Source organism: Cervus canadensis, chromosome 15, assembly GCF_019320065.1.
Source record: "Cervus canadensis isolate Bull #8, Minnesota chromosome 15, ASM1932006v1, whole genome shotgun sequence".
NCBI lineage: Eukaryota > Metazoa > Chordata > Mammalia > Artiodactyla > Cervidae > Cervus > Cervus canadensis.
In genome coordinates this window covers 68798834-68823924 of record NC_057400.1, presented here as the reverse complement: position 1 = coordinate 68823924, position 25091 = coordinate 68798834, and the positions used below count along the sequence as shown (strand labels likewise).

The window sequence follows — 25091 nt, the reverse complement described above, 5'->3', positions numbered from 1 at the left end:
CACCTCAAGCCCTGGGTCATTATCCTAGCTCCCTGGACTGGGGGTCCCTGTGGGTGGTCCTGCCACAATTGGCCAGAGTCATGGTGACCCTTGGACCTACAGGCCCTGGGGTGCCCCTGGGGGACACTGAGAAGGCTCTTCCGTCTGGCTGGGATACTGAGACCTGGGGCTGAAAGGACTGGCTCTTTGCGAGTTCCACGGAGGGCAAGCATTCTGTATCACAGTGATCCCAGAGGGCTTCCTGAAGGAGGCTCTCTGTGCAAAAGTGATACTACTATCCTGGCAACACTTTGGAGTGGGCTGGGCCCTGGTCAGGACTGTGACACAGTGCCCTGGGAGAGGGAGCCTCGTGGTTCTGACTGCAGCAGCACTTCGTGGTCCTGGGAGGGGGCAGGAGACAGGCCCCACTGAGGAGGCTGGGTTTCTATGCAGGCAGCTGCCCATGTTTTCTGGGCCACTTCTGATTTCATCATCTTCAACTCACGTGTATTGAATACCTGTGATGTGGAGAGCGCTGGGTTTAGCATGGGCTCGCGGCCCAATTTCTTATTCATCCTGCTGCCTGATTTCTTTTAGGCCAGAGCTGTGGGCTGACTTTAGAGGCACTGAGTAACAGCCCCACCTCTTTAGGGTCTGGGGGAGATGGCCTGGGTTAGGTTAGCCTGCAGGAGGGCTGAGCGACTGGAATGGCCTGTCCCGCCTATGGAGTCCAGGACTTCGGGCTGGAGGGGGAATAATGGAGCCACTGAGCCAGGGCCGGGATTTCTGCACAATTTTCCCTGAAATGGGTTTGGGAGGATGCCAGGTGAACATTTTAGTCCAGTGGGATAAGCTCCTGGAAGACCGTGGGGCCAGGGGTGGTGGCCATGGCCGATTTGGGGCTCCTGGGATGGGTGTGGGTGGGGATCCAGCTGGGAGGGTCCCATCTCCCACCTTCACCCCCCACCCTGGGGGATTGGCAGGAGAGGCCAGGGCACGGGATCTCATCTCTGGATGTTGGACGGCAGATGTTTTGCCTTTTGGCCAAATTGACATTCCCATTTGAATCCAGTTTTCATCTGAGCCTCTCCTCTTTCTTCCTCACCCTGCCTCACCCTTGGCTGGGGGCTGGCAGTGAGCTGGAGTACTTGGGGCCCTGGGCTGCCTTTGCTGGCTGACTCGACTTTGGAGGGACAGCACCAGCTCCCGAGCCTGTGTTCTCCTGAGCTGGCCAGCTCCGGGTGTTCCCTGATCTGGTTCCAAGTTGCTCTCCACACGTGTCATGGTCTCCCCAGCAAGGGACAGCTATCCTCCCACCTCCTGCCATCCCTGGTATTTCTGAAAGAGCCAGAATATGAAGAATGTGACTCAAAGGAAATAAAGGATAGGCCCTGACTTCTAGGAACTCTAAAACGAAGGCACCCTGTCCTCAGCAGCATTGCTGAGCTCCGTGGACAGGGCTTGGTGTCCAGCTATGAACTGCTGTGCCATCCTCACCGTCTTGGCCAGGCTTGTCCACTCGGGGAGTTAGGACCGGCATCGTGGGGACCAGAGGGGTTGATCTCCGTGGGTATGGAAGCCAGGGAGGTCAGTGTCCTGGAAGATGTGGGACTTGAACTGTCCAGTGGGCACTTGAATGGGAAGTGCACATGACAGTGTGGGGGCTCTGGCGTCTGGAAGTGTGGGAGTCACTGTTTTGGGGGTGGTAGCCCCCATCAGGCACTGGGGTTCTCAGAGAATTAAGGCAGGGATGATCTGGCTCTTGGCCTGGAGGGCACCCCAGGTCTGATCCATTCTAGGCGTGGCCAGAGGCATGCATATTTAGAAGCATTTCTTTGATTTCTTATGCTCCCTTTAATTTTTAAATGAGATTTTAAAAAGTTAGATGAGATGCTCCTGCTCAGCATAGCAAGTTCCAACAACCTGAAGGTGATGGAGTCAGGAGCGTGGTGGCCCCTCTTTCCTCCGGTTCCCTAGTCATCCTGGCTGGGCCAGACGCAGAAGGACTAGGACGAGACGTGGGCTGACCCTGGTGCCTGAAGCTGCGTGGACAGCCGAGTGGGCTTCAGTTGGACGGGCAGCTCTGGTGTGTTCTGCAGCAGTTTGGCGTTCAGGCCAGCTGGCCTGAGAACATGAGGCTGCTGGAGGGAAGTTTTCTCCTGGGCGAGGCCACCACGTTCCTGGGCTGTGACTCAGACCCTGAATCCAAGTCACCCCCCTGAGTCACTATTTCCTGCAGCGCTCTCCAGAATGAGCCAGCAGAGCGCTTTCTGGGGCCGGGGTCTGTGACTCACCTCCACCCTCCGCCCAGCTCCCGCCTTTCTAGGATTCTGCCTTGGGGCCTGAGTGCCACCAACTGGTGTGTGTGTGTGCAGGCCTGGAGGGTGCGGGCTGGCCCTGGGAGTGGGCACAGGCAGCCTGCCTGGCAGCCCAGCCCCCTCCTGGCCTGCCCTCTCCCCTGCCTTTCTGCATGTCCCCGAGCTCCTGCCTCTGTTGGGGAAGGGTCAGAGGAGAAGGTAGGAAAGCTCCCATGGAGGTGAAGTCAGCCTGGTGGTGGAGACTGAGTAGGGGCCGGCCCTGGGAAAGGGGAAGGAAGAGTCAGAGGGGCTGGCGCGGCCAGGACCAGGGAGCTGGGCAGCCGGCAGACACTTAGCCCGAGAGGGGCTCCAGCGTGAGTGGACAGGACCCCACCTGGCTGGTCTGGGGCCTTGTGGCCTTCCTGGGCCTCTGCCCCCTTGTCCCCTTGGCTGGCGCCGGCGCGTTGTGCTCCCCTCCTTCCTCGGGTCCCCCTGGGGCGCTGGACCACATGGGGCCTCTCTCCTTGGCCCTGGCTGCTCTCCCGGCCCCTGCCCGGAGCACCCCCGGGGCGCGGGGGAGGGACTCGGGGAGGTCTGCCCAGGCGTCCACGGCCGGAGCCCTGGTTTCAGTGCACTGGGGAGAGTAGGTCTCGGTGGGGGCCTGGCCTGGGCTGGCTGGGATGCAGGCCCTGCAGAGGGAAATGACCCATCCCACCCCCCAGGCCGAGGAGGAGCTCATCAAAGCCCAGAAAGTGTTTGAGGAGATGAATGTGGATCTGCAGGAGGAGCTGCCATCCCTGTGGAACAGGTGAGGGGCGGGAGGGGGCAGGCAGAGCCTCGGCCACTCTCTGGAGGCTGCAGGGCTGTGCTGCTCTGCTCCATGCCCTCCTGGGGCTGGGGCTGGTGAGGGCGGAGGTCCAGCCGCCCGCGTGGCTCTCCTGGGCAGACCACCCTGACCTGCAATCCACCTGGCCCTTCTTACCTCTGTCCTGCAGCCGTGTGGGTTTCTATGTCAACACATTTCAGAGCATTGCGGGCCTGGAGGAAAACTTCCACAAGGAAATGAGTAAGGTAGGTAGGTCCCTTTCCTCCCCCGCATCCCACCCACCCACCCAGGGCCATGCTCCACCTGCAAGGGACAGGGTCAGAGGCACTGCGGGGCCCGGCTTCCTCTTCCCTGCTGGGGTTAGAGACACAGGTCACCGTAGCGCCCCCTCTGAGCCCCTGCCCTTGAGGAACAGGGTCAGGGCCCAGTAGGAGCTGCTGGGTGCACTGGGAGGCTGCAGGCCCCACGGGTCTCACCCTAGCCCCTGTCCTGCTCCCAGGTCTATTCTCATTGCCTGGGCAGGGCCAGCGGCCCTCAAACTGGAGACATGCTCTCAGGCAGCCTTGGCCCAGCGAGCTCAGTGTTAGAAAATGGTGGTGGTTTCCCAATTTGTAGGCTGATGATAAATAAATTACTAAAATTTTTCCAATTATAATTTTTTAAAAATATTCCTTAAGACATTAAAGCAGATTTGCCTTATCTACTGGAATCTGATGTAAGATGGGGTCTGATTAGCTTAAATTCCTATGTTGTATTATTTTCATTTTGATGAATATGGCAGTTAAACTGCAAAGCTGAGTTGTAAAAACCTCATGTTGGCAACTTCCTCCTTCCCTGTGCCATGGGTGGGCCTGACTGTCTCCAGGGCCCAGAAGAATGAAGCTATAGGTCATGGGGGATTCCAGGCCCAGGACAGGAAGAGGGCTTTGGCCACCTTGGGGCCTGTCCTGGGGGACCACCCTGAGTATTGTTTCCTGCATGAGTTTTCCTTTTTTTCCTTTTCCTTCCTACTTTTCCTTCTTCCCTTCAGTATGAGACAACTTGTGAAAAATTAAAAGAAAAAAACAAATAGAGACGTGTTTTGGGAAGAAAATATTTGTAAAGTCAGGAGGAAAATTCAACTCTGGGCTTCCTAGTGGCTGAAGGAGAGGGAAATATTTTCAGTGAGCAGAACCACAAGATGCATGGGGTCAGTCCCTCATCCTGCTGGTGCTTTTGGTGAAATCTCTGTCAGTTGTAACGGGGCCTGAAAGCATCTTGGCAAATGACTTCAGCAATTAGGATCAACAGTTAATTTGCAAAATTGGAAAAAAAAAAAAAAACCCTTGCAAAACAAAACAGTACAAGCTTTATGTGGCATTTTAGGAAGTGCCTATAAGTAGAAAGAAGAAAGAGATGGTCCCCAGAAACCGTGACTGCTAGGCAGTGCAGCCCACTTCCTCCTCCTCTTCTGTTTTCTGTCTGGGGTTGGTGTGCCGGCTCCCAGCTCCCACGGATGGAGAGAGAAGAGCTCGTTCCTGGCCCAGGCAGAGGCACAGGGCAGGGCTAGGGTGGAAGAGAAGCAGGGATGTCACTGGGAGCTGGGGCTGGTTGGCGGCCCCACCCAACCCGCTTGCTGTGTCTCCTGCAGCTCAACCAGAACCTCAATGATGTGCTCATCAGTCTGGAGAAGCAGCATGGGAGCAACACGTTCACAGTCAAGGCCCAGCCTAGGTGTGTGCCTCCCCTGAGGGCGGTGGGGGGCGGAGGGACGTGTCGTCTGGGGCAAGGCGTCTTCCTGCGGTCCCCTGTGGGCTTGGCCTTTCTGCCTTGGCCTCCCTGTGCTCAGGGGAGCAGGCGAAGACGCCCCTTCTCCTTGGCTGTGTCCCATCTGAGAAGGCGCGATCCGGGCAGTCTGTGGCTCTCCCAGTGCAGGCCTGGCTTCCTCCGCTGGGGAGCAGCAGAAGCGGTGCCTCCACTGCTTTGCAGGCAGGCTGGGACTGAAGGATTCAGGGGATCCTCATAGCGGGGAGCCCCCTTCCGCCACTCACTGCATGGAGGTCCTCGTTCCTGCCTGGAGGAGAGCCCTGCTCCCTGAGGGGGAGCCTCGAGGGAGGGAGGGGATGCGCCTGGCCCGTGGCCCCCGGGAAAACCACAGCGAGTCTGGGACTTCCCTTCGTCTCTGTCCTTAAGGCGCCGTGCGTCGCAGCATGGCGTGGCGCGCGGCAGTGCACCTCGCTCTCCTTACCGACCATGCAGGATGGTTGCGTTGGGTTCTCGGGGTAACTGGGGAGGAGGAAGGCAGTCAGTGTTCGGTGACTGTCACTGCCCCACTTCCCCCTGGAAACACAGTGTGGGAGCGGCCCACAGGCTGCCCTGCAGGAAGGGAAGGCCCCAGGGCGTTTGTTTCACAGGTCACCTTCCTGCCTGAGGTCAAGGCGGCACACGCAGGATGGTTGAAGGGGGTGGCCGTGCAGGCAGTGGGGGCCAGGCTGCCCTTGGGAAGCGGCTGGGCTGCGGGGAGAGGGTGGGCGGTGGAGGAGGCTTGTGAGCCTCCTTACTCCAGAGTGGCCCCCAGGGCAGCCCAGCGGCCTTCTCCCGGGGCCCCGTGCTGGTCCGAGGACCCGGCTCCTTCCTGGGTCCTGAGCTCCTGTGGCCGGACCCGGGCAGGGAGGGTGGCTGGTGCTGTCCCGCCCAAGAGCCACTCACCAGCTCTGTTTGAGCGAGCATCTTCCACTGCTTGTTCTGTCAGCACCGCCTCGGGGCGCCGGGCTGGATGCCAAGGCCGTGGCTCGGACAGCAGGAGTCGGGGGCAGGCCTGGGGCCTCCGCACACCCAGGGAGTCGGGGGCGCTTAGGCCCTTAGTCTTCCTCTGGGCACAGAGGGGCTGCCGGTGAGGGAAGGGGTCAGGCCAGTCCCACATCCTCATTTCCCCCAAGTGAAGGCCTCCACGTCCCATCCGTCCCCACAGAAAGAAAGCTAAACTGTTCTCCCGGCTGCGCAGAAAGAAGAACAGGTACCAGTAGGGAGTGCTGTGCTGTGGGGGCCTCCGAGGACAGCCCCCGGACCCCCATGCATGCGCCTGGCCCAGCCGAGGGCGCCACTAACCCCTAACCCGCCTTCCTGTGTGTGGTGTGTGTTGGGGTGGGCAGAGGGCAGAGAGGTGTCGGTGGGAATCGGAGAGGGTGGGGAGGGTGGGCAGACCGCCTCAGCATGTTCCTCTCGGGCTGCAGCCCGAACAGGAGTGGGGGATCAGCCAGAAGGGAGGCCTGGGAGGCTCGGGGAGAGAGTTGCTGCAGCTGCCAAATTGTAGGAACTCTGTGTGCTGTGTGTGTGTGTGTGCTTGTTCATACACTGGATGTATTTGTAGTCTTTAAGGAGGCAAAGACAGCCTGGGCGGGTGACAGGGCTCCTAGTTTCTGTCTGTCCTTCTGGACGTGCCCCATCCACCACGGTGTCTGCCCACCCCATGTGCCCGGGGAGCACTTAAAGTGTAGCCGTGTGACCAAGGAGCTGCGTTTTTAATATAAACACAAAATATGGGCTTCCCTGATAGCTCAGTTGGTAAAGAATCCTCCTGCAATGCAGGAGACCCCGGTTCGACTCCTGGGTCGGGAAGATCCCCTGGAGAAGGGATAGGCTACCCACTCCAGTATTCGTGGGCTTCCCTTGTGGCTCAGCTGGTAAAGAATCTGCCTGCAATGCAGAAGATTTGGATTCCATCCCTGGGTTGGGAAGATCCTCTAGAGAAGAGAAAGGCTACCCACTCCTATATTCTGGCCTAGAGAATTCCGCAGACTGTATAGTCCATGGGGTCACAGAGTCAGGCATGGCTGAGCGACTCTCACTTTTCAAACGTAAATGTAAGCAGCCCCCAGGCGGGGCTGATCTTGGTCAGCACTGTTCTAGAGTCTCTCCAGGCAAGTACAACGCAGATTTTTATTTCTGCCCCTTTGCGCCCAAGTGGTGGGCTGTGCATGCCGTTTGTCCTTGTCGGTGCTGAGACTTGACGTGGCTTCTCCCTCTTTACCCTGGCTATGAGACACCCCTTTACTTATCCCCTCTGCCTGTGGCCTCTGCTGGTCACCCAGGTTCCTAGGAGGACCTGCAGGAGCAAAAGCTTGGAGCCAGCCGCTCCGGTGTGGTGGGGAGCCGGGCCCTGCTGGCGGGGAGGATGGCAGGCCGGCCCGGAGGCCCCGGGGTCAGGCGGAGGAGCAGGCTCGCCCTGAGCACGGGGGCTGCTGTGTGCCGTGCCGGGTGACACTCTCTTTGCTTCTAGGATGTTTGGCCTTCTCTTGCGGTGGGCTCAGCACCCCTGCACGAGGCTGGGGATCCCGCCTGGTGATGCCTCCCAGGGACCCGCCCTGCTCCTCCCGCTGGGTTGGGGTTGTCACTGTGTCCAGGGCAGGCCCTGCTGCAGACATCTGCGTGTTCCCGGTGCTCATGCCTGTGTTGCCTCATTTCCACCTGTTCTCACGCACATTCACACATGGATGCGTGGGGACACACACTCATGCACACATGGGTGTCATATTTTCTCAGTGAGTCTGTGGACACACGAGCACCCTCAGTTTCCCAGGATCTACATGGACACACACATGTGCGCGCACACAGCCTGTCACACACACACGTTTCCTCTCTCCCTCTCGGACATTGGGCTCTCTCTCCCTCATCTCTCTCTGCAGTGACAACGCACCTGCAAAAGGGAACAAGAGCCCCTCCCCGCCGCCTGATGGCTCTCCCGCCGCCACCCCCGAGATCAGAGTCAACCATGAGCCCGAGCCGGCTGGCGCAGCCACCCCCGGGGCCGCCCTCCCCAAGTCCCCGTCTCAGGTAGGTGCCTGTCTCGGCAGCCTGTCCCCTCCCTTGCTTCTTCCTGCTCTGCCGGCATCCCGGCTCCTTCCAGTCCCCTGGCCCTGTGGGCCCAGGCTCCTCTCTGTGGTCCTGACCCCTCCCAGGGGCATCTGTGACAGTCTGGCACCCCAACCCTGCTGCCGCATCCCTTCTTCCCTCTCCCCGGCCTCTGGGCTGCTGAACTCTCTCCATCTTCCTTTCCTGTGGAGACACAGGCTCCTGGGCCCTCAGCCCCCAGAGCATCCAGGTCTGCCGAGGCGGCTGCCTCTCCTTCTGCCTCACCTTCTTTCTTGCGGGGGTGGGGGGCACCCAGGACCCTAAAAGGGCCGGCGAGAGGAAGGGCTCGGTGAGGGGAGGGAGACGTCTGGGCCCTACCCCCAACCCAGTTTCTCCCAGGTTTCTGCAGCGTCCCCAGGAGCCGGAAAGGGAGAAAGGAGGAGTGGGGTCCACTGTGCAGCCCCGTCTGAGCCCTGATGGGCGCCCGGCCGCCGCTCTCCTGGTTGCAGGCCCGCTGCTCAGCTGATTAGGAGAGCGATGCTAAGAGGGTGATGAGAGCCCACACTCAGACACTTCCTCTGGGCCGCACCCGCGCCAGCCTTTCTGTGTTTTCATTCATTGTCCTCACACCGGCCTGTGAGGCGGACACTCTTATCGTCTCAACTTGACGAGTGAGGAAGCCCAGGCTTGGCGGGCAGGTGTGCTGCCTCCACGGGGACCTCCAGAGTCTGGACTGCAGCTCCTCCGGGGGCAGGGGCCGGGGGCCTGGGTGCCGTTTCTCTCCTCAGCTTCCCCACCAAGGGCCGTGAGAGCCGGACCCTCCGACGTGGCCGCTGACAGCCTGGCAGGCCCGTCTTTCCTTCCTCTCGGTCCTGCTCTCTCCTCGTCTCCTGTCTCTCGCTCCCTTGCCCTCCGACCCACCTCTCTCTGTGCAGGGCTCCTGACCGCCGGGCCTCGGCCGCTCCCGGGGGCCCGTGTGGTCTGTGCGTCGGTGTCTTAGGGGGCAGTGACTTTCCTTGTCTGTGTTCCGCGGTTGCTGGTGGGGCCGTGGCAGGGAGGTGACTAACCTTGGCTTTGTCTCTGTCTGTCTCCCCCAACCCCCACGCTCTGCTGCGCCTTTCCACGCGGCCCCCTCACCTGCTGCCGACCCACAGCTTCGGAAAGGCCCACCAGTGCCTCCGCCTCCCAAACACACCCCGTCCAAGGAGGTCAAGCAGGAGCAGATCCTCAGCTTGTTTGACGACACGTTTGTCCCCGAGATCAGCGTGACCACCCCTTCCCAGGTCAGCCGCGGCCGCCGCGGCCCAGCACTCTCTGCCCCTTCTCTTGCCCTTCTGGGGCGTGCATGGCCTTCCCCTCCATCCCATGCCCTGTGCCTCTGCCTCAGAAGCCAGAGGCCGACTGCAGGGATTGGTTCTGAGCCTCCTTCTCGCACATCCATCCACTCCCCCGCCCATCATTCTGCATTTCTCTCTGAGCATGTGGCCTAACGGAGGGACACGGGCAAATGGTCCTCATGGAGATGGCTGACTCAGCAGTGGCCTCCTGTGTCCATTGACACTGTGGCCCAAAGGGGTGGGCGGCTCAGAGGACCTGGGCCAATCAGGGAAGATTTCCTGGAGCAGGAGAAGTTCACCAAGTGGCTGTGAGCAGGCGCAGTGTGTAGCCAGAGGCGGCAGCTCGCGTGTAGGCTGGGAGGGGTGGAAGGCGGGCTCAGGATGGGCAGGGACTCGGTCCGTCAGACGAGGAGGTGACCGGGCCAGTGCACAGTTCGGGAGCCCTCCAAGGCACCCGGCTTCCAGAATTGCCGTCACTACATGGAGGTGGGCCGGTGGCCGGGTCACAGAGCAGGGTGGCTGCTGTACCCGCCCTCGGAGGCCTGCAACGCCCGTTCCCAGATGGACGAAGGGAGGGTGGAGCAGGGAAGGTCCCTGTGGTGGCAGAGGAGGCGGGCTGCCCGTGGTCGGATCAGCGCACAGAGGCCACAGCGCGCCGACCTCTCCAAGCCTGGCTTCCAGGCCTGCCTGTCCATGCCGGGCTCACCTTTTGTGCAGGCCAGCCAGTCCCGAGCTGTGCTGGGCCCCGCGTTGCGGCACCCCGATGGGCTTGCTCTGCCAGGGATCTGCCTCTGCACCAGCTCAGAGGCCTGGAGGGGAGGGGCAGACTGGAGGGTGTGCATGTGGCGGAAGAGGTAGTTGGGAGCATGGGACAGTGTTTCCAGCTACGAGGGGCGGTGGCGGAGAGGGCTTCATGCCCCACAGAATGACTTCGGATTGAGCTTGGAACTTTCAATATAGACGGCTGCGGGCAGGCAGGTGATGCCCCGGCTTGGGGGCCAGGGAGGGAGACCCCTGCAGAGCGTGGCTGAGGCTGGCTCAAGGTGCTCCTGGGGTCTTAGGGAAACCACGACCTCCGGGCAGATTGCAGCTGGGGTGCTCGCCACCTGGAGCCCGCCTCCACCGCAGGGGCCCATAAGGGCTGGTGGACGCTGCGCAGGGAATGCAGCCAGCCGCTGACCCACTGGCCTGGCTCAGGGTTCCGTCCTCTCCGGGAGGGGCTGTTCCCGCTGAACCGGTGAGGAGCTGCGGGCCTCGGCCGCAGCCAGGCGGGCTGCCCTGCCCTGCTCCCTGCGTGCCTCTCCTGCTGCCTCTCTGCCCACTCCTGGGAGCTGGGGCCCCGCCTGGTGGGGTGGGCAGTTGCCCCCATGGGTTCTGTGGCCCGGGGCAGGGGTGGACTGGCCCGTCCATGACGCTGTGCTGACCGGGCTGCTCTGCTGGCCAGGGGTGAGTAGCCTGTGTCCCCACACTCAGGGGGCGGCTCCCGGCCTGCGTGGGGGGAGGCTGAAGTGCTGGGAGGTGGGGCAGAGAGGACGCAGCCTGCCCTCGGCCTGCTGACCCTGTCCACTCGGATTCTGAGGGGGCCTCTGGGCTTGGCTGACTGCTGAGAGGGGCTGGGCGGTAGGGCGCCCTTGGGGAGAGAAATGCTACCTGTCCCAGGCCGGAGGGTACCCAGAACTCAAGCCTCCACAGTGTCCTGGACTGATGCCGTGGAGACAGTGGTGACCTGCCTCCCGGGCTCACTGGACAGGGCTTGACCTGAAGGAGAGTCTGTGGCTGGGGTGACCGTGGGGTGGGAGTGAGTTTGTTTGGTCTGGGGTCTCTGAGCTCAGCCCCTTGTGCCCTGAGCTGCGGGTTGGCAATTCCAGCCTTCAGGACCCTGGTCTTCGGCCTCCCTGGACAGGCCACAGCTCAGCTGGGAAGGCCCTCCAGGAGTGCCCGCCCAGGCTTCCAGGTCTTGGGCCCTTCTAAATGGAGGATCTCGGGTGCCTTGGGCTGGAGGGCGAGTCCCATCAGTTCTGGACACCATCAAGGGGCTGGGGAGGAGCTGGCTGGCCTGGGCTTGTGGGGCTGGGGCCCTTTCAGCACTGCTTTAGGGGGAGCACCCTGGGCCAAGGCAGGGCAGGCAGAGTCCTCCCTGTCCCTGGGGACGCCCCTTGTATGAGATGGAGATGCAGTGGAGCAAGCCATCCTCGTAGGAAGGCAGTGTGTCCACTGGACTGGGGCCGGCGGTCTGTCCTCCAGGGTGGCTCTGGGAAGACTTCTTCTGTGGTCGTCTGGCCCAGCTCACTAAGCAGCTGTCCTCACAGGGTGGACAGGGCCAGCACACTGCGGTCTCTTGCGGGCCGTGCTGGCTCCATGCACTCAGCCCTGCTGAGTGGGAACCTCGGGGTGCCTGGAGAGGGCCCTGCGCTGTGAACCCAGGTGCTCCTGTGTCGGGGACCCCCATGTTTACGACGGGGCTCCTGGGCACTGTGTGCTGGCTCGGCCGGCCCTGAACTGGCTGGGGTGGGTGTCACTGAGGGACCACCTGTCCATCTGGGTCAGCCCGTGCCTGCGTAGGGCTCCTCTGAACCAGAGGCGCTGAGTGGTCTTGTCCAGGCCGGATCGTGGCCTGGGCCGCTGCTGGAAGGAACATGAGATCCGGGGAGTTCTTGGGCCTGGGCACTGGGATAGCTCCTCGGCCTGTGGGATAGACAGCGTTGGGGGCTTGGCATTGGTCTTGGGGGTGGCTGCCAGGCTGAGGGTGGAGCTGGCCCCAGGTGTGCCTTTGTGTGGGTGGGGCCTGTGCCAGGCGTGTGGGATGGGCCTGGCCCCTTGTGTCGGCGGGTGTGTCTGGGAGAGGAGCCTGCCGTGTGCACCCCGGCTGAGCGCTTGCTGCCCCTCACTAACCGCCTTCCTCTCTGCCGCTGCTGCCAAGTTTGAGGCCCCGGGGCCTTTCTCGGAGCAGGCCAGTCTGCTGGACCTGGACTTTGACCCCCTCCCGCCTGTGGCAAGCCCTGTGAAGGCGCCCACACCCTCTGGTCAGGTTGGTGTGAGCCCACCACCGCCCACGGGCCCACTGGCCTCTGGGCACCTGGGGCCTGGGTTCATGTCTGCCCACCAACCTCCTTTGGGGGTTTTGGGGTCCCTGGGCTCTCCTCCCACTCACCGCCCTTCCCCTGGAGCCCTGGTCCCAGCTCTTGTCACCTCCCTTGGTCCTGACCACGGGTCAATGAGAGACCCCTCAGGAGGTCAGCTGTGTACTCACCTGGCAACTCACACAGTCCAGCATCTGAGCACCCCATCCCTCTCCCGGCGGCAGCCCTGGATGTGGGTGCCCCCTGGCCTGTGGTCTCGGGCTCCCTGAAGGTGTCCAGGACTCGGTCCTCTGGAGGGCTCAGAGCCAACTCTGCTCTGCCTCACGCCTCCTGGGCTCCAGGGCCCTGGGGTGGGCATGGGGTGGGGTCCCTGGGGACTGAGCGCCTGCCTCTGTCTCTAACCTCTGTGCTAACTGTCCTTCTCCCCTCCGCTGCGCTAAGTCGATTCCCTGGGACCTCTGGGAGGTAAGCTGTGCTTGCTCTGTGTCCGCCCCTCAGGGCCGCACCGTGCTGTGTGCGCGGAACCCACCCCACCTCCTGCTGCACCTGTTCGCAGGTGCGGGTGCACGCATGGCCGTGCCTCCCGCTGTTTCTGCCGGGTAGAGACCCTGTGCCTCCAGCCAGGCCCTTTGGGAAGGGGCCCCTCAGTTCAGCCTCTGCAGAGTTCCCCAGGGTGCAGCCCAGTTTTCAGGGACTCTGAATGGCCCTAGATAGCGACCAGCTGGTCCCCAGGGTGGATGGGGTATCCCTGAACTGGGCCCAGGTCTGGGGGGCAGGGGGACCCCGGGGTGGAGAGTCCTCGTCCCCGAGGGGTTTTCTGTCTGCAGAGGCCCCACAGGGCAGTCGGACTAGCGAGCTGGTGGGACCCAGGAGAGAGGAGCAGGACAGGCGGCCTGAGGCCAGACGGATGCCGTCATCACCTGGCAGCTCAGACACAGAGACTCTGGGTGGGGGGCAGGGGGACACCCCACAGCTGGTGACGGAGCTCCTGCAGGAGCAGGAGGGGCTGGCGTGAAGGTGCCAGCAGCCCAGGCCTGGGAGCTTGCGAAGCTCCGCTGGAGGAGGTCCGAGGAAGTCTAGCACCAGCAGGCAGCGCCGCTTCCCTGGCAGGGGTGTCACTGCTGCAGCACACCCACACCTCCCTGCCCTGGGGCACTCAGCTCAGCAGGCTGCTCACCACCTTCTTCTCTTGTCTCCCGCCCCGCCCAACACCTCCCCCACCGGCCCCGCCCCTCCCACCCCGTCCCCACCCCCGCTGCCCCGTCACTAGCCCACAGAGAGTCCAGCTGGCAGCCTGCCTTCTAGGGAGCCCAGCGCTGCCGAGGGCACCTTTGCTGTGGCCTGGCCCAGCCAGACGGCCGAGCCGGGGCCTGCCCAAGTAAGTGCCCTGTCAGCGCCCACACCCTCCCCTGCCTCTTGGGGGTGTGGCATGGAGGAAGAGCCCAGAGGCAGGGGCACAGGAGGGATCACGGTGGGACTGAGGGTGAGGCTAGAGCCTTTAGCCAGGAGGCCCCTGGACAGGGCCTGTCTGTCACTCGTGCTGGAGTGGCACAGATCCGGTCAGCCCCTCATCTGCTGGCCAACACCAGCCTCCTCGCTCGGGCCTCCCACGGTGGGAAGGAGGTGTGTTGAGATGGCCTCCTGGTTTACAGTGGGCACTTTCCAGAATTCTCCTTTAATCTTCAGCCAACCCTAGACATTTCCTCCTTCTACCGATGAGGAGGTGGGGGCCAGGAGGGTTGAGTGATTGCTTCCAGAACTCAGACGTGGCTGAGTCTCAAGGCAGACCCAGGTCAGCCTGACTGCAGCCAGGCAGCCTCTGCGGTGCCCTGCCTGGGCCCTCACCTTGGGAGCCACCTGTGAGGGGCTGGTGGGGCTGAGCAGCTGGGAAGAAGGAAGCTGAGGCTCAACCAGGGCTTGGGATTAGAAGGCAGAGCCTGCGCGGGAGCCCGGGGGCCTGTGCTGGGCTTCTCAGCAGTTCGTCACTTGGGGTCCAGGGTCTGTGTGCCTGCCAGCGCCTTCTCCAGCTGCTTCCCATGCCCAGGGCCTTCAGGGGCTCCGCGTACCGGACAGAGGCACTGGCCCTCTGCAGCCTCTCCTTGTTCTGGCCGGCACGCCCTGTTTTGTGTCTGACCCCACGTGGCATTTATGTTGCAGCCAGCAGAGGCCTCGGAGGCGGCTGGAGCCCAGGAGCCCGGGGAGACGACCGCAAGTGAAGCAGCCTCCGTAAGATGCCAGGGACCCAGGCCCTGTGATTCCTCCCCGCCGCCCGCGGCTCCCCGTCCCCGTGTCTTGCTCTGTGCTGGTCCAGGTCACAGTTCCTGTCGAGGAACCTGGAGGCCCGCTGGTCCGGCATCAGGCACAGACACCCCCCTCCTCTGCCGGCGCGGCCCGCCCTCCGCCCTCGCCCTCCGGGAGCCCCTCCCCGCGTCACTGACCTGCTCTCCTCCCCCGCCAGAGCTCTCTCCCCGCGGTGGTTGTGGAGACCTTCTCGGCAACTGTGAACGGCACGGTGGAGAGCGGCAGCGGGGCGGGCCGTCTGGACCTGCCCCCGGGGTTCATGTTCAAGGCGAGTCTGGCCTGCTGACCTGCGATCTCCTGGGACCCTAGGCTGTGGGGGTGGCCCACACCCACCCCACGCTGCTCCCCACTTGCGAGGGGGGGTCCCAGCCCTGTTCCTGCTGCTTTCACTTGCTCCCGGCGCCCAGGGGACGGCAGGCGGGACAAAGGTCGCCGAGGGAAGAGGTGTCAGCGCTCCCCCACCCTCTGCAGGTGCAGGCCCAGCACGACTACACGGCCACCGACACGGACGAGCTGCAGCTGAAGGCTGGGGACGTGGTGCTGGTGATCCCCTTCCAGAACCCGGAGGAGCAGGTGAGCCGGCTCTGCGGGAGGCACGGCGGCCAGCAGGGGGCAGCAGAGCCCCGCCAGCCAGCCTGCGGCCGCTCCCCACCCCCGAGGGTTCCTTCCCTTCCGTCCCTGCGGCGGCAGGGCTCCCCTCGGCTCTTCAGTCTCTCCTTCCCACCTCAGTCTCTGGCTTCCTGCTTCCTCCTCTCCCCAGGCTCTGTCTGCCTTCCTCCGGGCTCTCTGCATCTCAGTTCCTTCGTCGTCATCTCCCTTCCCTGCCCCTCCGTGGTCACCCTCCTCCAGGACGGGATCCCTGGCTGCCCCTCCATGGACCTCCCACCCCCCAGCCTGCTCTGCAGCCTCCCATTGGCCCTGGCTGCCACCCCGAGGCTGGCCCTGCTCCGTCCACAAGGACCGCATACTTCCCTGCCCACAGGGAGAGACCCTTGAGTCTCCAACCCTGTCCCCACCTGGTCCTCACCCGGAAGCATCCCAGACAGACCCTTCTCCTGCTGCGGCCTTGCTTTGTTAGTGAACGTCCTCAGAGCGGGTCCCACCGATCCTGGGAGGCTCAGCCTGGGACAGAACTGCCCCCGCTAGGTTCCGGCCCGGCTGTTTAGTTCAGATTGCCGTGGCCCCTCAGCAGGAGGCCTTGACGTGGGGCACTGATGGTGCTGTGGGGGTGCCCATGTGGGTATCCAGGTGGCAGCTATGGCGCAGAGCAGAGCTGGCGGGACTCCTAGGCTTTTAGTCATCAACACGTCTGTGTGATTTAATTATCAGAGTGCCGAAGTGCGGGAGGAGGGCCGGGTGTGGAGTGAGGCCAACCTGGCTGGGGCGTCCTGGGCTGGCTGGAACTTGAGGCTACTAGGTACTTTTTGAGCCCACCATGGGCTGGGAGGTTTGTATAACAAGGCTTTCCTGGGCCTGGTGCTGAATCAGTTAATTCTCCTAAAGCTCCAGGTCTCCGCTAATCTCCCTGGTGGGCCAGCCCTGGGCGGGGTGGGGTTCTCAGGAGCAGAATCCTGGTCCCCTAGCACACAGCGGGAGCCGTCTGTGATGGCTCATGTAGGACCTCACATGGGGTATAGGACAAGGCAGGTAACCTTGTGGGTAGGTCCCAGGGATGGCCCAGCTGCAGGGGCAGCAATGGCCTTGGCTTCAGGCAGGGTGTGTGGTCACTGCAGGCCCAGGGGTCAGGGCTTGTCAGGGCTTAAATGGATGATCCCTGCGAGGGTCAGTATTAAAGCAAAGGTCAGATTCAACTTGGAGGGCTTGGTGGAACACCTCAGGTCACTCTAGAAGCTTTTACGTGGTCTGTAGAGCTTTCTGGCATTGTTTGTAGAAGGCCAGAAGGACAGCTGATATCCTCCTTGGTGATGCACCAGCCAGTGGAGGGGACTGAGGGAGCTGTTTAGAGGCGTTTGGACCAGTGCAGCAGTCAAGCTGTCTTTCTGCAGTGAGGAGGACTTACCAAACAACAAGGAGTTAAATCTGCCTCCTGAAGGGTCCTGGGGGTAGGGGGTGCCAGTTTGGGCCTTGAGAGAAAAGCAGGAAGTGCTGCTTGGCAGAGGTGTCCTAAGGCGGGTCTGACAGGCTAGAAGAAATGAGCAGGCGGAAGGAGGGCCCACCCTGCAGGTGTGACTGCCCTCCTCCCCCTGCAACCCTCGCTCGCTTCCCCTTAGGATGAAGGCTGGCTCATGGGCGTGAAGGAGACTGACTGGAACCAGCACAAGGAGCTGGAGAAATGCCGGGGCGTCTTCCCCGAGAACTTCACCGAGCGAGTGCAGTGAGGGTGCGGCTGGCGGAGCTCTGGGCGCGTGAAGAACAGCACCTTCTCCCGAAAAATGTGTGTTTCTTTCTTTCTTCTTTTTTTTTTTTTGTTTTTAAACTTTTGAGAAGTAAAAGGGAAATTGAGAGGAGAGACCTAAGCCAGGAGGTGTTCTCCCAAAGCTGAGGTTGTTTTCCAAAGAGCCTGGTTTCGGCGAGTCCGGCAGAGTCACCAGTGTTCCTGAAGCTGCTGTGTTCCCTAGCTGAGTTCCTGGCCGCCTCCCCCGCCCTCGCCCACTGGGTGTCACCGCCGCCGCAGCTTGAGTACCCGGCCACGGGGCAGGGCCTGGGGGCCACCGAGCCACCACGCTTGCCTGAAGCTTGGGCCGTGCCACCTGGGCCAGGGTCTCCTTTCCTGGCAGCTGCCGTGGGTGGGGTCCAGTGTCTCCAGAGACTTCGGGCCCAGTCACCAGCCTGGCCTGGCCCAGCCCCGCAGATGTCTGTGTGCTGTTTGAAAATAAATCTTAGTGTTCAAAACAAAATGAAACAAACAAAAACTGACAGAAGCACTCAGAAAGTGCGTGTTTTTTTTCTTCCCCTCCATTTCCGTCTGCCGTGTGGCCTTCCCTTGTGGCTCAGCTGGTAATGAATCTGCCTGCAGTGCAAGAAACCTGGGTTTGATCGCTGGGTTGGGAAGATCCTCTGGAGAAGGGAAAGGCTACCCACTCCAGCATTCTGGCCTAGAGAATTCCGTGGACTGTTTAGTCCATGGGGTCGCAAAGAGTTGGACATACCTGAGCAACTTTCACTTTCCGTCTACCCTGCAGTGGAGCTGTGATTATCTGTGCTCTTGTCCTGGGATGGCCCGCCTTGCAGGCCCTGTGTCTTGGACAGCCCCCCGCCGGCGTGTGACCTCCACTTCCTTTTGAGTTCCCCTGGGCTTCAGCCCCATTCACTGACGTTTTCACTGGTGGCTGGCTGGGGTGTGGGGCATGGGGACCAGGTGACAGGAAGGGCAGATAAGGGTGCCAAGGAGGCTGTTGGGTGCTGTTCTCAGTAACGTTATTTAACAGGGAGAACTCAGGAGGCAGTCCCAGGACTGCATTTCACAGATGTGGTATCAAGCTCAAGGAAGGGTGGGGCTAAACCTGGACTGTTGGCCCCCAGGCACAAGAAGGCCTGGGCGTGATGGGCAAGCGTCCCTCTCTCTCCACCTGCCTCCCTTACCAGCATCAGGGCCTGCGCTGCGTGCAGCCCGGGTCTCCAGCGCCATCGGGGTACATGGGCTGCACGCACAGCAGCGGCCTGGGTCCTTTCTGGGGGTCATGGAGTTGTGCTCTTGGGCCTGGGGGCCAGGCTGGGCTTCCAGTGGCAGGGATTTATGTCTGCATGAATCTGTTCTGTGGGAAAAGCAGGTGAAGGGGACGACTGTCGGAATCTTAGTTTTGTTTTGGGATAAAATTCGTGAGCTTTGTTTCAGGAGGCAGCATGGTCAAGCTGGAGCTGTCCCTTGTCCTGTGGCCGACAGTGTTGGCTCTGTCAGCCAGGACTCCTGTGAGCAAAGCAGCTATGAAAGGGGGCGTGGGGAGCTCATTTCTGGTGTCCCTGTTAGAAAACTTCGCTTTTCCCTTCCTTCCTCCCTGCCTCCTCCTTTCCTCCCTCCCTCCCTCCCTTCTTTCCTTCCTTCTTTCCATGTTGACAGGTTAACTTTCTCGCCCAAGGCCACACAGCTCATTGGTGGTGGAACCAAGCTTGAAGCCCAGACCTAGCAATCTCCACTGAGCTTCCAAACCTGGGGCTCCGTGCCCTGGGGTATGTGGGGGATCTGCATCCAAGGTGCCAACCTGAGAGTCTTCACTTTTATGACATGATGAGAAATTTTATTGAGTAGGAAATATTCACATTAGGTTTCTCACAAGATGAGATTCAAAGATGTGTCAGCTGGTGGGGTACTGTGCCCGGAAGAGCCCTGCTCTGTCACACGTGGGGCCTGCAGGAGGCATCCTGGGGGAGGCGGGTGGGAGCCAGCTCTGCAGAGAGAGCTCCAGGCTTAGGACCTAGTGTGGTGATCCCGCCTGAATGAGTGAGCAGCAGGTTAGAGGTCTGAGCTGCACCGAAGGTCTGGGAGCTGGTACACCTCCTGGTGTGTGTCAGCCCAAGAGAGCTAAGAGGCGGGCAGGCCACACTTGTTGGCTTTCTCTCCCCATTCCCAAGGCCACAGATGCCCCTGGCCCATCTCAGGGCCTCCTCTAGCTGCACTTCCCTCCAGCCAGCTCCCCAGGCCTTCCACAGTGACTTGGACACTGTCCAACCTGCTGGCCCCCTTCTCTTCATTCTTGGCTGCATTTGGTAACCACGCTGGCCTTATTCCCCTTGGTTCCACTGGCCTGCAGAGCCTTGGGCCTGCCTCTGGAACTTTTAAGTATTCACACCTCTAGCCTCCCCCACCACAAACACCAGGCTCTAACTATGCAGGGACATTGTGACCAAACTTCGGGTTCCTTGGCTCAGCAAGCCTCAACTGGGTGTCTTCAGGGTCTGAGGTGGGTGGGCACTTGGGCTGCAGCTCAGGCCCTCTGAGATGCTCTTGGGGGAACTTCCTTCCCTGAAGCCCCCAGCAAATCTCCTTTGTCTCATTGACCTCAACTGGGTCAGGTCCCCAATGCTGAACCAGGGGTGGGACCTCTGGGATGGACCACTTACTTGGCCTGGACATGGGAGTGGGGCTGGGCTAGGGGAGACAGGACGCGTGAATAAAAATCTGGATATAGCTTCCAAGAGGAGGGATGGATTTTAGGAGCTCAAACCACTGACTGTGCACTCTGTGATGGCTTCCCATGAGACCCAGGCAACGTGCCTAGATGGAGACTGCAGGGGGGCGTGTGTGTGTGTGTGTGAGAATGTGTGTATGAATGTGTGTGTGTGTGTGTGTGAATGTGTGTGTATGAATCTGTGTGTGTGTGTGTATGTGAGAGAGAGAGAGAGAGATAGTATTTGACACTTGGGAGATCCTGGCTTTTATTCACCGCATCCAATCTATCTTGGGCTGATCTCAATGAGGTCAGCATGTGACTGGCAAACACAACCCATGAAAGGCTGTTCTTCGTATTCAAGGAGTAATGTTCACCTGACCCTCCCTGCACCCCCAGAGATAGGACCTGTCCCCCCACTGGAGACAGTGCATACTATGACCTTCGCCAACCATTTGGAGGCTTGAGGCTGGGGGTCTGCACCACCTGGCTTCACATGGGAGGGGGCATCTTTGCTGGAGGTCCCTGGGAACTGAGGCACCTGAGGCGCACTTCAGACAGAAGCAGGCGGAAGTGTAGGTGAGTCTGGGGGTCAGAACAGTGGGATTAGAGGGGCCTGTATCTCAGGAGAGAGGCCAGATTGAGGGGGCAGGGGAGTGGAGATGGGCCAGGGAAGAGAAAAGGGCACATGAGAGAGGGGAGAGCCCTGGGTGGTCCAACCATGGCATCCAGTGGATGGGGGATGAGGAGGTGTTGTGGGGATGGGATGCTGAGGAGCTGGGAAATGCCTTCCTTTAAGAACAGTCCCCTAGTAATTAGTGACATTGGGTGTCTTTTCACGGACCTATTGGCCATCTGTCTGTCTTCTTTGGAGAAATGTCTGTTTAGGTCTTATGCCCTTTTTTTTTTTTTTTATGGGGGTATTTGTTGTTTTGATATTGAGCTGCATGAGCTGTTTGTATATTTTAGAGATTAATCCTTTGTCAGTGGCTTCATTTGCAAATATTTTCCCCCATTCTGAGGGTTGTCTTTTTGTTTTGTTTATGGTTTCCTCTGCTGTGCAGAAGCTCTTAAATTTAATTAGGTCCCTATTAGCAGGGCAGAAATAGAGACACAGATGTAGAGAGTGGGCCTGTGGACTTGGGGTGGGGGAAGAGAGGGTGAGGTGAACTGAGAGATTAGGATTGACATGTATACACTACTATCTTAAAACAGACAGTGGGAGGCTGCAGTATAGCCCAGTTTGGTGCTCTGTGATGACCTAGATGAGTGGGATGCGGCGGGGAGGGAGGTGCTTGAGGGAGGGGGTATGTGTATACATATGGCTGATTCACTTCCTTATACAGCAGAAACTAATGCAACATTGTCAAGAAATTTTACTCCAGTTTAAAAAAAAAAAGAACCCTTGTGGCCAGTGAGGCCAGAGAGGATGGAAAGAACAGGCAAGAGAGCCTGGCCTGGCCTGGCCTTGGATCCCTGGGGGTCTGGGTAGCGACCTGAGAACACAGGCGGGCCGCTGCTGACTCTCCAGGCCTGGCTCTGGCTGTGAGGATGGACAAATCACTGAGGAAGGCCCTTCTCAGTATAACTGACAAGGATAACTAACAGTGAGCCCGGAAGCCGCCTTCCTGGACACCCCTGATTACAGATGAGCATCCTGACTGCTGGCAGGGAGAAGTGGGGACGAGACCTCCCTGATACCCAGCCAGCCAAGGTCAGCTCACATTGGGCAGATATGGATGTCAGGTCTTGGAAATTCAAGGTGGGCAGAGGCTCTGTCAACTCACATCCCTGTGTCTTGCCTTGTGTGATCAGGAAGGAGGCCCAGCTCTTCCCACAGGGAGGTGATAAGCCTGTGGTGGGTCAAGGTTCACACACAGAGACCATCCTAGAGCCACGGCCGTGGAATTCCTCCTTTGGAAGCCTGATAGGATGCCCCATTCTTATCTGGTGGGTCTATAGGGCAGAATGGGCTGGGAAACTTGTAGGTCATCCTTCACTGTGAGCTGGCAAACCCAACTCTGTGGCTTCAGGCCAGTGTCCTTACCCAAGCTTCAGGTGCAGATGTCTAACTGCCCAACTTCCCAATGGCCATGGCATCGCTAAACTGGGCTGGTCCAACCCAGGGCAGGCTGGTCAAACCCCAGATGCTGCAGGGTCCTTACCCGATACTCATGCTCTTCCTCCCCAGCCGAACTCGGATTTTCTTCAGGGTACCAGTCAACTCCCCTGAAGTCACTTAGCCTTCCTCCCAGCTATGGGTGGACTTTCAACATAGTTTTGGCCAACGAGATGAGGGAGCGCATCTTTTCTCCCCAAAGTCAAAGCCTTCTTAAGAGAAGGGCCCTTGGGAATTCCCTGATGGGCCAGTGGTTAGAACTTGACAATCTTACTGGGCTCAACCCCTTGTCAGGGAACTAGGGTCCTGCAAGCCACAGGCACAGCAGGAAAAAAAAAAAAAAAATTAGAGAAGGGCCCTTGCCTCTGTCCTTGCTTGGAATGAAGCAAGCCCATCACATTGGTGGGGTTTCTGTTACCAGGACAGTTCTGGTGGCTTGGTGCTCCTGTGGCTGTCACCAACTCCCCTGCAGGCCTCTTAAAGAGCTCTAATCCCTTTCCTCCCTACCCCGCCCCCAGTTCAGGCCTGTTGCCTCCTCCTGCAGGAAGGTGACAGGTAGTGTCCTGGCCCACCTTGCTGCCTCTAGCTGATGCCTGAAGCAGACCAGGGCTGCCAGTGCGATTTTGCAGTAACTCATTTCTGATCAAATCGCTGTCCTGTTTAAAGTCCCTGGTAGTCTCCATTTTCCCCGCAAACCCAATCCCTCACCCAGGCCCTTAGGGTCTGGTTCCTGACTATCTCTCCACCCCATCTTCTTCAGCTCCCTGCTTTGAATTTGCTGTCCCTGGAACACAGGCAAACTGCCTGGCCTCCCCAGCTGTTAACTCTGCTCTGCTCTGCTGCACCCTCACGCCCTGCAGAGATGTGCTCTCCCCCACCACTGACGCTGAGCCTGTAGCATCTGCGTGTCTCGTCCCAGGTGTTGGCTGCCTCCTCTGAGCTTCACCCCCCCCCCCCAACCTGTCCGTCTGTCTGTCAGGGCCCCTGGCACGTGCACCATGTGTAGGGGCTGGAACTATCCGCTCCTCCGCCCGAAGCTTTGCCTCAAGGTCTAGGCTGGGGCATTCAGAGTGCTGGGCTTCCCCACTCTCTGCTCAGTGCCTGCCAAGCAACTACCACGTCTGTTTATTGCAGAAGCTACAGGTCACTGTTCAGTAAACCTGGAATAAATGAGTCATGCTCTCATCCCCCTAGCCCGGTCACCTGTTTCACTTTTGCCTGTTTTGATCTGTGGTCTTTAAAACTCCAGAGCACACTGGTGATTCTCTTGGCCACACTTCCATTGTGGCCTTGGTCACCACGACTGAGATGTCCCAGCTCTCGGTGGACTCTGACCCTGCCACAGCTAACTTCTGTCCATGCCAGCCTGTGTCCTAACGTGAGTGATGCCTGACACCCAGGGCAATGGAAGCAAGTCCCGATCTGCTCAGAACCCTCAGGGGACTTCCCCGAGTCTGCTTAGAGACTTTGATGCCAGCTCTTCCATATTTAAGTCAGGTTGTGATAAAATTTCTGAACCCCACCAGTCAATCCTAAAGGAAATCAACCCTGAATATTCATTGGAAGGACTGATGCTGAAGCTGAAGCTCCAATACTTTAGCCACCTGGTATAAAGAACTGACTCACTGGAAAAGACCCTGATGCTGGGAAAGGTTGAAGGCAGAAGAAGGGGATAACAGAGGATGAGATGGTTGGATGGCATCATCCACTCGATGGACAGGAGTTTGAGTAAGCTCCGGGAGTTGGTGAAGGACAGGGAAGCCTGGCGTGCTGCAGTCCATGAGGTCACAGAAAGTCAGACCAACTTAGCAAATGACCAACAACAAAAACAAAGTCAGCTGCCTGCAGAGCCCCACTCTCCTCAGATGGTCTCCTCTGGAAGGCTGGCTTCCCCTCTTTGACACCCCCTTCATCTGCTAATCTTTCTCTATGTTGTTCACAAGGACTTCCTGAGAGCTCATGAGATTTTAAGGCAAAGATTGAATTTTAAGATGTGTGTCCATAATTTTTTCAGCCAACAGTTCATCCAAGTGAACGTTTATCTTTGAAAATAGTGTGTTTTGCAGAATCAGACTCACGGATGCAGAGAACAGACTTGTGGTTTTGCCGAGGGGGAGGTGGACGGGGAGGGGGAGGATGGATTGGGAGTTTGGGATTAGCAGATGCAAGCTATAATATATAGAAAAGATCAACAACTAGGTCCTGCTGTATAGCACAGGGAGCTATATTCAGTATTCTGAATAAAATTTCAGAATTCAAAATTTCTGTGATAAAACATGAAGGAAAATAATATAAAAAATAATGTGCATATGTATAATGAACCACTGCTATGCAGCAGAAACTAACACACATTGTGGATCAACCATACTGCAACGAAAAAAAAAATAGTGTATTTGGTGTATGTGTCCTCATTCCAACAAAAGACTACACTTGTTCAGCATGTTCTGGGATTTCCTCTCAGGGAGCATGTTCAGACCACAGAAACGTGAGTGGAAGTTTTCTGTGTTGGAAGATTATCCTCTTCTGTTGGGGAATTTCAGTTTTTGTGTGATAGGAAGAAAACAATTTCCATCAGAAAATTTGCCTGCAGTTAGCAGTTGGAATGGATTAAGCTAAGAGAAAGCAAAAAATTCCTCTGAGTGAGGAAAAAGGTCCTTTGTTGGAAAAAGCATCTTTAGATCATGTTTGGTTTGCTTGGGTCTAACCATGGTTTCTCCCCTCACTCACAGGCTGAAAGGAAAGAGACAAAGAGGTGAATTGTTCTGCACAAGGAAGTACTTTCCCTCTGCTTGTGGGGGAGGGGGACGGGGGAGGTGGGGCCCTCTGGCAGGGATGGTGGAGAGAGAGGGGAGGAGGGGTCCGGAGGGGGAGGGGCCTGAGGATGGAAGGAAGTCAGGCCCAAGAACCAGCGGCAAGAACATGCTTGGCAGCAAATCCTGCATCTGTGAGACTCTGAAAACTAGCATTCAATTTGTTTCTAATTCTGTGTGTGTGTGCTCAGTCGTGTCTGACTCTTTGCCACCCCAGTGGACTGCAGCATGCCAGGCTCCTCGGTCCATGGAATTTTCCAGGCAAGAACACTGGAATGGGTTGACAATTCCTCCTCTAGGGAATCTTCCTGATCCAGGGATCAAACCCACATCTCCTTTGTCTCCTGCATTGGCAGGTGGGTTCTTTACCACCTGGGAAGCCCTTCTAATTCTCTATGCTGGGCTGAAAATCCTGCCTTTCATTCTGAACCTTTTGTGTATCAAGT

General features: G+C 59.2%; 1 protein-coding gene across 26 annotated transcripts in view; it reads left to right on the top strand.

Moving 5' to 3' along the window:
- Window positions 1-17543, top strand: part of BIN1 (bridging integrator 1) — a 56043-nt gene extending 38500 nt beyond the window's left edge. For 5 of the 26 annotated variants that reach the window (XM_043487475.1, XM_043487471.1, XM_043487478.1 and 2 more), the window contains 13 exons: window positions 2999-3084; window positions 3272-3347; window positions 4733-4815; window positions 6053-6097; window positions 7767-7914; window positions 9087-9215; window positions 12190-12297; window positions 12791-12814; window positions 13620-13727; window positions 14507-14575; window positions 14808-14918; window positions 15122-15223; window positions 16882-17543. In XM_043487475.1, the coding sequence (XP_043343410.1) occupies window positions 2999-3084; window positions 3272-3347; window positions 4733-4815; window positions 6053-6097; window positions 7767-7914; window positions 9087-9215; window positions 12190-12297; window positions 12791-12814; window positions 13620-13727; window positions 14507-14575; window positions 14808-14918; window positions 15122-15223; window positions 16882-16989 (1197 nt within the window). In that variant the 3' untranslated portion in view covers window positions 16990-17543. The remainder of the gene's footprint in view (window positions 1-2998; window positions 3085-3271; window positions 3348-4732; window positions 4816-6052; window positions 6098-7766; window positions 7915-9086; window positions 9216-12189; window positions 12298-12790; window positions 12815-13619; window positions 13728-14506; window positions 14576-14807; window positions 14919-15121; window positions 15224-16881) is intronic. The other 21 variants (XM_043487497.1, XM_043487493.1, XM_043487498.1 and 18 more) reach the window with 11 other exon arrangements.
- Window positions 17544-25091: the final 7548 nt, after the last annotated feature.